Source organism: Amphiura filiformis, chromosome 4 (genome assembly GCF_039555335.1).
Source record: "Amphiura filiformis chromosome 4, Afil_fr2py, whole genome shotgun sequence".
Classification (NCBI taxonomy): Eukaryota; Metazoa; Echinodermata; class Ophiuroidea; order Amphilepidida; family Amphiuridae; genus Amphiura; species Amphiura filiformis.
Window position 1 is genome coordinate 84,658,979 of NC_092631.1, and position 10,341 is coordinate 84,669,319.

The following is a 10,341-nucleotide window of genomic DNA, read 5'->3' on the forward strand; positions in this document are numbered from 1 at the left end:
TCAAACTTTTAATCGGTTTTCATATATCTCGTTATAATGCTCCATTGACTGGTCTGAGCAAACTAACACGTCTTCTGACAACTGGGACCGATCAGGTAATGGTGTTGGCTTGTTAAAACCAGTGCTCACAAAGGTCGCACTATGAAATCCTCCGATGTCATTAGATAAGATCTCTCCTTTTGCAATCATCCAAAGCTGATCCATACACTCCCTACCTGATTTCCATTGCAGTAAGTCATCAGTATATGGAATACCTACTTCTTGACAATATGCTTTCAAAACACGACCTGGGTCAGCCAATAGGTCATCAGTGTCAATGATCACTGGGTTTGGCTCAAAATGATCTTTGACATACATATAAAGATCATGCATCTCTTTGTAGTAAAGTCCCTTCGGAAGCAGATGCTCAGGGATGTCGGTTATGTTCACCATTGGACTCCCTTCTTCCATCCCGTTATTTAGCGATTTCCTATACGAATCAAAGACTCTATAAGGATGGCGTATTAGAAAACTGTGACGGAAGCCACGAGGCATGTCGGAATAATGTCCATCAATACCCCAACACATATCCTTGCTGAAAATGACTTTCTTGTTGGGCGGCGAGGATTCAAGTTGCTCTTTGAACCATGAAAATGGCTTGTCCCTCGCCGAGTAACCAGCTGAAATAAAACAATATTGCAAAAAACGTAACTTTCAGCTTGTTGACACAGATATAATTCGAATAATCCTATCACTTTAGAAATCTTTGGAATTTTAGAAAATATTGAATATCAACTGAATCAAAATCGTATACATATACCGCGCTGCTCTACAGCAGGTTGCACTAATCACTGTCTTCAATCATAATTATAATAGATTGAATACAATACCGCTCTTTTCAAAGAGAATAATCTTACAGGTGCAAGTGATGAGCATTTCTTTGACATCTATGGTTCAATACATCGGTAGTGCGGGGCGATATAGTCAAAATTTTATTAATCTAAACTATTGAAATACACTCCTAAAATAACGGATTTTAACTCTATTAGACTGATGCCGTTAAGTATACATAGGCTGTGTTTGAAAGCTATTTTAAACATATAAAGCGCAGAAAAATTGAACATATGTTAAGTAATTTTAAAGTTTGAATGTTCAACAGTATATATTTTTAATTTGTTTTCCTTCCTTCGCCTCACTCGCCAACAAGAAGATACGGAAGAATTTGTATGCGTTTTCAAACTTTCTGACTCAGCCAATGTGATTATTATTATTATTCAAGGTTTATTACAACAATGCATATGGCAGCCAAAAGGCTGAATTACATACATGCTACAAAGAAATTGGCAACAACAAAACACAAAATATATCTTACATCAGCATGAAATCCAAAACGAAATCACATACAAACTAAATATAACTGCAAACAAGCTAGCAAGAAATTATTGACCTGCTCCTGAAGCATCCTTGTTCCACAGCTGAACCATGTATGGGATGGGACTACGCGCGTATCTTTGAGTGCGCACCTTGGGTAAAGACAGGTGGTTAGCGTTTCGCAGGTTCCTACCAGTCTCCTTCCTGTAACCTGGAAGCCAGCTACGGAAGTCAGGATGCTCCAGGAGTTTGTTGGCAAACTTAAGACAGATTTGATCGCGACGTGATCTCAGCTCAGTCAATTTGCAACGTTCTAGAGCATCTTGATAAGATGTGTATTTGTAGCCCAGCATGATTTTGCATGCCGTTTTGGACGCGCTCCAGGGCGTAATGCTGCTGCTCGGTCAAACCTGGATGCCACGCTGGAACAGCGTACTCAACAAGCGGTCTTATAAAGCCTATGTAGATGGTTTTAAGGTCATCCAGATCTAGACCGAACCGCTTCAGCGTGGTGAGCATGAACAAACGCCCTGTAGCTCTTTTGATGACATCTGTAGTGTGCACATCCCATTTAAGATCATGAGTTATCTTCACACCCAAAATTTTGACACAATCAGTAGATTGCAATTCGACACCAGCAAGTGTCAGTGGTCGATGATCTGATTGAGTATGACAAAAATTAATATCCATGAACATGCATTTTTTGGGGTTTAATGTCATCTTATTGATGTTAGCCCATTGATCAAATAGATTCAAATTATCCTGGATACTAGATCTTTGATTGACAAAGGTGTTCTCAACAATAGTGAGATCATCCACGTATTTGAGCACCAGTTTGTTCTCATCTGTAGTTTGAGCAGCGTCATTAACCTGACAAACAAATGTGGCAGGGCCTGTAAGTGTGCCCTGGGGTACACCACCTGTAAGATTGAGCCATGCAGAAAGGCAGTCTTGATATCTAACACACTGAGACTTCTCTGAGAGAAAATTACAAATCCAGGGGATTATGCAAGATCTGGCTCCCATTTGAATTAACTTTGGGATAGCAATGTTGTGATCCACGCGATCAAACGCCTTACTAAAATCTGTTATTGTAACTCTGGACATGCTTTTAGTATTTTCAGCGTGAGACAAAATATTATCTACAAGTCTAACAAGATAATGAGAGGTGGAATATTTCTTTCTGTTTCCAAATTGATTACTATCAATTTGAGGCTCAATGTCCTCCATTAGCCACCCAATAATGTATGATTCCGCCACTTTGGCAAAATGGTCTGTCAAAGAGACAGGACGGAGTTGGTTCCAAACAGGAGGGCTAGACTTTGGGATTGGGACAACAATAGCTTGTTTCCACTGGGGTGGTACAATTCCCTCATTAAAAGATGTGTTCAATATACAACAGAGAGGATCACTGATCTCATAAGCAAACTCGCGAATAATAGTGGCTGAAACTCCATCAGGACCTCCAGCTTTGTTCTTTTGATCTTTTGAGTTTTTCACATACCTCCCAGGGATATATTTCAGGCACAGATGCTTTAGCTGGGAGAAATGCGGGCAATTCCACAACATTTAACGGTCTTATGTCCCTAGCAACAGAGACAAAATGCTCATTGATCGAGTTTGAAACAGCCTTAGCATTTGTTGGATCAGTCTCAGGAGGAGGCTGTATGCAAGTTTGAGACTTATTGTTGGTGGTCATCACACGTATTTCTCTATACCAGCTTGCTGGACTAGCCTTTTTTAGCCTTTGAACCCTATTATAGTAGTATTCGTTCTTGTCGGCAACAATGGAGCGTTGAACTTTGTTCCTGTAAAACTTCCACAACAAGGGTCGCTCTGGAGATAAAGCTTCCTGCCTTTCGCGTATAAGGTGTTTGGTTCTATCCGAGATCCACGGTTTGTCTGATATGTGCATTTTAATATCGCGAGTAGGGAAATATGTTTCAATACCGTTGTTAAGCGTTTCATAAAAAGCATTGGCCTTTTCGCCTTTACAGTTCCGGTGGCGTTATAAATCTCTACCCAATCATGCCTTGAGATCCATGCTCCAAATTCTCTGATACTGGAATCCTTCATGGGTCTGATCGTGCGCTTAGTGAATGTATTTGACTTCTTCACAATATCTGATTTAGGCGTCCAGATAACAGCAGTGTGGTCACTACGACCCAATGGGGAAGACGGAATTGGAGCTTTGTAAAACGAAGAAAAGTTAGTGAGAATCTTGTCCAAGATTGCTTGTCCTCGTGTAGGAAACGTGACAATTTGCAATAATTTATTATATTTGCATAAGTTGGTGACATTGAGGTGATTTGTATCTCCAAGAATACAAATTCCAGCATCCGGGTGTTTTGCGTGCAATAAGTCTAACGTGTCCTGTATATGCTCTATCATGGCTTTCTCCTGCTTTGGGTCAGGGAAATACACTACTGCGAATATCAAGAGAGACACTGATCTTGGTAGTCTCTTGGGGCGGGCTTTAATCCAGATAATTTCAAGGTTGTCCGGGACATCAACACTAATCTTACTAGGATTTAAACTTTCGCGGAAATAGAGGGCTACTCCGCCTCCATGAGTGGTACTGTTCCGCGGTTCCGAGAAAAGGGCATAACCATCGATGTCAAAAAAGTCCGCAGATCTTAATGGGGACATCCATGATTCAGTAACTGCACATGCGTCAAAGTCTTGATCCAAAACCCAAGTTCTGAACTCATCCATTTTGTTGTTAATTGATTGTAGATTACACAAATATATGGATGGGAAATTGTACGGTACGAGTCTTAGAGTCTGTTCCCCATTAGCCGGTGGAATCGGGCGTAAGTGTGACAGATTAGAACACTGTTCATCATTTTTGGTCTTTGTTGGTAGATTTTCTGCTATTTTAACTTAAATAGGTCTTATTGTTCTTCTAAAACCACCACGCGTTCCTCGTTTTCTTAAACGCTTTCAAAGAGATTTCACGTTTCTTGTTAATGTGCTGGCTGGATTGTTATGACTTGTACAAGGTCTATCAAGCACGTTTAGATCGGCCAGTTTACAGCATAATTCTGAACTCAATTGACAATCTCGATCACTTGTTATTGACGAATCATTACAGTTATGCAAGTACTCACTTGAGTAGGTGATCACCTTCTTGCTAGTGTTTGATGGCGAGTCTTTCGATATTTGATCGATCCAATACGGCGAACATGGTAATAGTAGATTCAGTTTAGATAGAATAATCCACATGAAAATCCACAAAATTACATAAAAGTATCGTCGCAACTCCCGATTTGATGATTCCATTTTGATCAGTAGCACTAACAAAAGTAGTCGTTGGAAAATTGAAGCAATCGGTAAACTCTAGCCTCCAAAATAAACAAACAAAGACGGACTGTCCGCGAGAGCTGCCTGTACAGGCGCTACGCAGATATAAATGATTTGCCCTGCCATATACATGTATATACATGTATATCGTTACAGTCTGCCGCCTGGACAACCAATTCTTTAGAAATGCTTAGTCGCGCTAAAAGTCGATCGATACATGTAAAAATCAGCACAATTCAGAGATACACCTTTTTGCTATGAAATTAATTTTCTCGGTCAAATATAAAGCAATATTTTTTTTCTTCAGTAATGTCAGTTAAAAACTTGGTGCTTGGATATACATTTTTAAAAATCCTGGTGTTAAAATTAAGCATCAAATTGTGTCTTTTAGTGTGATATTTTTGATTTTTATAGGCCTTGAATTCGCCTGCGAGCTTTTTACGGAATTCATGTTTTAGCGTCTCAAACTGACATAGTTTGCTAAAGAAAGATATTTCCCACCTCTGTAAAGCACATCGTGTGGGTCTATATGTTATAGTTTTGTCAGAATTTCCGTTTTGTTTTACCCTTTTTCCATTCAGTCTCCGAAAATGTCAAACTAAGTAAAAGTAGGCAATGGTGAGTAATTTTATCTCGAGAGCAACCAGCAGAAATAGTCGATATTTCCTTTGTTGTTATCCAGGTCAATTTTTCATTGAAAGCAAATTGCCCGACCAGCGATTAAATCCCCAATTGGGTGTTCTGGTTAAACATGATCAGTAGGAGCGCTATAGGTCTGGGAATTTCTTTGCTATATTGAAGTTCTGGCAACACTATAGCCATGCCGGTATTCCTATTAAACCCAGGGATATCGATCCACAATGCTAGTACTAGCCTTTAGATTTCACGTGTTGATTTAGAAATTTTTTCAGCCGACAGTGAAAGATGGTGAAATCAAAACGGAAATTCTGACAAAACTATGATATATAGCTCACGGGAAAATCCTTCATTAGCGAACTATATTACTTTGAAAAGCTAAAAGGTTGATCCAAGAAAAAGCTCGCGGGCCGAGCTGAAGCCTATAAAAATCGAATATCTTACACTAAATGACTGAATTTCAGGCCTAAGTTTAACACCAGGATTAAAAAAAAAAAATCAGTATCAAGCATTATAGTTTTTCCAGCCATTTACTGAAAAAATTAAAATTATTGCTTTTCATTTGGCTGAGAAAAAAATTTTTACACTGAAAAGGTGTAACTCAAAATTTTGCTCATTTCAACACCAATTTCGATCGTTTGTATTGCCTCATTAAATGACTGAGTGAGCCTTGCAGAACAAAAGAATCGGTTGTGCAGGTAGCTGACTGGTTAAACATATGTGACGTGTCATGTCAAAAGGAGACACTTTTGGGCAGGATCGTAAATGGAGAAATAGCCAAAAATCTGCCCGGGGGTGATTTGGGTTTGTTGCGAATTTGTAATGTTATTAATGTTTAAAATATTGTCTGATAGTTTCAGATCGGAATATAACTGGCATCTTGTATTTTTTGAGACATTTTGCAAGTTAAATCCTACTCTAAACATTGTCAATAATATTTTTAAAGGCCGATATCTCAATTTCTAATTTTATAATACCATAACTTACAAACTCAATATCTTCGCTTAGGAATGTCCGATTTCATTGGGGAAAACGGAGTTGTGGAGCAAAATATCTCTATATTTAAGATATGCAAAAAACTCAAAATTGATAACCTGCTCAAAAGTGTCTCCTTTTGACATGACACGTCACATATCTGAATACGTTTAAAGATTATGGCTGCATTGTTTTTGCCGTGACCCCGCATTCTGGGCCAAATCACCCATTTTTTCCTCTATTCCTCATCAAATTGGTGCCATAATCAACACCACAACCGGAAGTTATAATACACACTGCACAAAAATCTATAATATCCACAAAAATTGCTTAAATGTGATGAAATTCTGGGGTGCACCGCTCAGTCCGACACGCCGCTAGTCCGACACGCCTCTAGTCCGACACACCGCTGGACCGACTGCACAAATTCCCTTTACTTATGGGTGCTTCAGTCCGAAAAAACATTTGCGCTAATCCGAAAAAACATTTGCGCTAATCCGAAAAAAGCATGCGCTAGTCCGAAGATGAAAACCACTGTAACAGTCCGACATGCCGCTAGTCCGAATCTGAAAACACTTTTTCAGTCCGACACGCCGCTAGTCCGAATCCGAAATACCATGCACTAGTCCGAATCTGGAAAACACTTCTTTAGTCCGACACTGCGCTAGTCCGAAACTGAAAACCATAGCGCTAGTCCGAAACTGAAATCACAGCAATAGTCCGAATCTGATAAACACTGCGCTAGTCCGAATCCGAAAAATACTGTGCTACTCCGAATATCAGAGTAGCATTGTGTTTCCCAAATTCAGATTCGGATTAGCGCAGTGTTTTTCAAATTCGGACTAGTGCAATGGTTTTCAGTTTCGGACTAGTGCAGTGTTTTTTAGATTCGGACTAGCGCAGTGTTGGACTGAAGGAATGTTTTCCAGATTCGGACTAGCGCAGTGGTTTTCAGTTTCGGACTAGCGCAGTGTTCTTCATTTTCGGACTAGCGGTGTGTCGGACTGGCAGCGTGTATTTTAGATTCGGACTAGCGACGTGTCGGACTGGTGCAGTGCATTTCAGATTCGGACTAGCGGCGTGTCGGACTAGCGGAGTGTCGGACTAGCGGCGTGTCGGACTAACGCCCTGTACCCGAAATTTTCACAACACAAGGCATTGGGGCTCCTGCACGCGCGTACAAAACTCTTTTCCATACATGTGGGCATACCTGCCTGAGAGCAGCTAACTGAATGCAAAATATGCATCTTTTTTTACAATATTTTTTACAATGATTTGAACATGCACAAATGAACGAGTTTTTTGCGAAGGGATAGGCATATTATATATATGATATAGCTATAAGTTCGACCCCGACCTTTGCCCCACAATTGATATATTTGTGTTTTGCATTCACGTTTATTGACACAACAATTTCCCTGTAACCTTGATAACCATGATAAAAGATAAATAAAATTACCGTTGCCTAAATAATCAAGTCGTCTACTTCTGACGAAACCTTGACAGTTTTTAACTTGTCCCAACTCGAACCCGTTAAAATCGTACCAATCGTTATGAACTCTCGTCGTAAAAACTATTTCAAAAACTCATACCTGATATTCCAGAAGTGAAATCGTTTTCGTCATCTTCCTTAATATCTCCACCCCAATAATCTCGTAACAAGGCAATGCTCGTTTTTCTATGTGCGAAGTCAGAGAAATGAAATCCCATTAAATATGGTTCGTACCAAACCTGCGAATCGGGCACGTATGTCATGCATTTCAAAAATGCCGTAGAACATGTTCGTGGAACACACCACAATATAACTCTGGCAATGTCATCAGATTGAGCTTGTGTAGCCGTCATTTTGAATGCGATAGTTCCTGGTGTTGGTAAGCATATGATCTGAATCCAGATATTTCCTGTTACTAACCGATTGACCGTGTTTGAGGTTTGTGAGTTCAAGTGGAGGACCAAAGATCACACATTTTAATGCTATACTAAACTATTTCTGTTCTTTACCGATTGACCGTGTTTGAGGTTTGCGAGTTCAAGTGTAAGACCGAAGATCAATTTTTTTTAATGCTATACCTAACTATTTTCTGTTCTTGACCGATTAACCGTTTTGCGAGTTCAAGTGGAAGACCAAAGATAACAATATTTTGTTACGCACAAATCAAACCTGATTTAGGATGAATAAATTTTACTCTGACATTTTCAATCAACACAAATATTTCAACAGTCATCTTTTCCTTTATCATCTCAATTGGTCGTTTTTAATGAGTTTCAATGTGAAAGACTGTATAAGATTACAGGGGAAATGGTTATTGGAATTTTTAAATACTGTCATATTACATTTCGGCAGTTTCATTAAACATTGTAAAAATCATCAAGCACGAACATTATATACATAAGATAGCCATCTTTGAAATATTTGCAGTTTCAAGACAATATAATTGAAGACCGAATTAAAAATACTCAATTATAATAAAACTGGAATGTTATTAGCCAAGAAGGAAAAAATATGAGCTAACATGCACTGCAACATCGCAAATAGAAAAACATCTTCAGTAAACAAGGTAATTCGTATCTGATCCAGAAAATGATCTTGCTTGTATACGTTTCAGTAACCATGAATGTTGCCTTTTTCTACACTTGTGTACGTTTCAGTGACCATGACTGTTGCCTTTTTCTACACTTGTGTACGTTTCAGTGACCATGACTGTTGCCTTTTTCTACACTTGTGTACGTTTCAGTGACCATGACTGTTGCCTTTTTCTACACTTGTGTACGTTTCAGTGACCATGACTGTTGCCTTTTTCTACACTTGTGTACGTTTCAGTAACCATGACTGTTGCCTTTCTCTACACTTGTGTACGTTTCAGTAACCATGACTGTTGCCTTTTTCTACACTTGTGTACGTTTCAGTAACCATGACTGTTGCCTTTTTCTACACTTGTGTACGTTTCAGTGACCATGACTGTTGCCTTTTTCTACACTTGTGTACGTTTCAGTGACCATGACTGTTGCCTTTTTCTACACGTGTGTACGTTTCAGTAACCATGACTGTTGCCTTTTTCTACACTTGTGTACGTTTCAGTAACCATGACTGTTGCCTTTTTCTACACTTGTGAACGTTTCAGTGACCATGACTGTTGCCTTTTTCTACACTTGACGAGGAGTAACTGCTACTGGCAACTGCCGCAGGATGGATTTCTATCGCTGATCTCAGAGTTGCCAGTTGGTTTTTCTTCTTGAAATGTTGAAACTCTTAGGAAATGGAAGAAGGTTGATACTGTCGTTCATATAATACGCATTGTGGTGCTCCTTCTTTACTCAGCGTTTGTATATACAGGATTCAAAAGAAATACCCCCTTAAAATTATAGAACATCTTTGCATAACTTGACATACATTTTGTTGATTTGAAAAATTCAAAAAGCTGTGAATAGAAGAACTGTTTTGCTACCCTACCAAAGTTGACCAATTTCCGAAAACAATTTGATCAATCACATTAAAAAAAAAGATGCTTTCAGAAAAAGTTGCACTTTTCAACATCTCACACATTTCACGTACAAAACGTTCTCGATATCAATGTTATAATTGATTTAATTGGCTTCTTTTCCTTCACCTTTCTGTCCCTGATCCTTCAGTTGTTTGAAAATGGTGCTCCATGCATACATTTGACCAAAATGGTGAACATTTACCTGTGAATGGGTAGGCTGAAGTACATGTATCTTGCATCTTGATCTAAAATGAATGCTTTCTTGGATCAAGGCGTAAACATCATGTAGTCAAAAGAGTTCAAAGTTAAGAACTGGGATGCTTACATTCAACCTCTTAATTCAAGCAATCTCGAACGGCCCTTTCTTCTTTGACTTGTACGCCTTTATCTAAAAGACCAGTCGCTTTAGATCGTTTAAATCGTTCCAACTGTTTCAGAGTACCATTTACAAGAAACTTCCATCTCGTCTTGCCAAGAGAACTTAAGAGAACTAAACATCACACTACAAACTTTTTTTCTGTTTTTCTGATTAATAGAAAAAAATATCTGATCAAACCTGTAGTGTTTAGATGCCAACAATAATATTACGATCATG

The 10,341-nt window shown here is 38.9% G+C and overlaps 1 protein-coding gene across 1 annotated transcript; it reads right to left on the reverse strand.

The window, feature by feature from the left end:
- LOC140151560 (uncharacterized) lies at positions 1 to 8,115 on the reverse strand. Its single transcript, XM_072173947.1, has 2 exons — positions 7,857 to 8,115; positions 1 to 659 (listed from the first exon to the last, which is right to left on the reverse strand). Exons 1-2 carry the CDS (start codon positions 8,107 to 8,109, stop codon positions 1 to 3), a joined length of 912 nt encoding a protein of 303 aa, XP_072030048.1. The 5' UTR covers positions 8,110 to 8,115.
- Between the last annotated feature and the right edge of the window lie 2,226 nt (positions 8,116 to 10,341).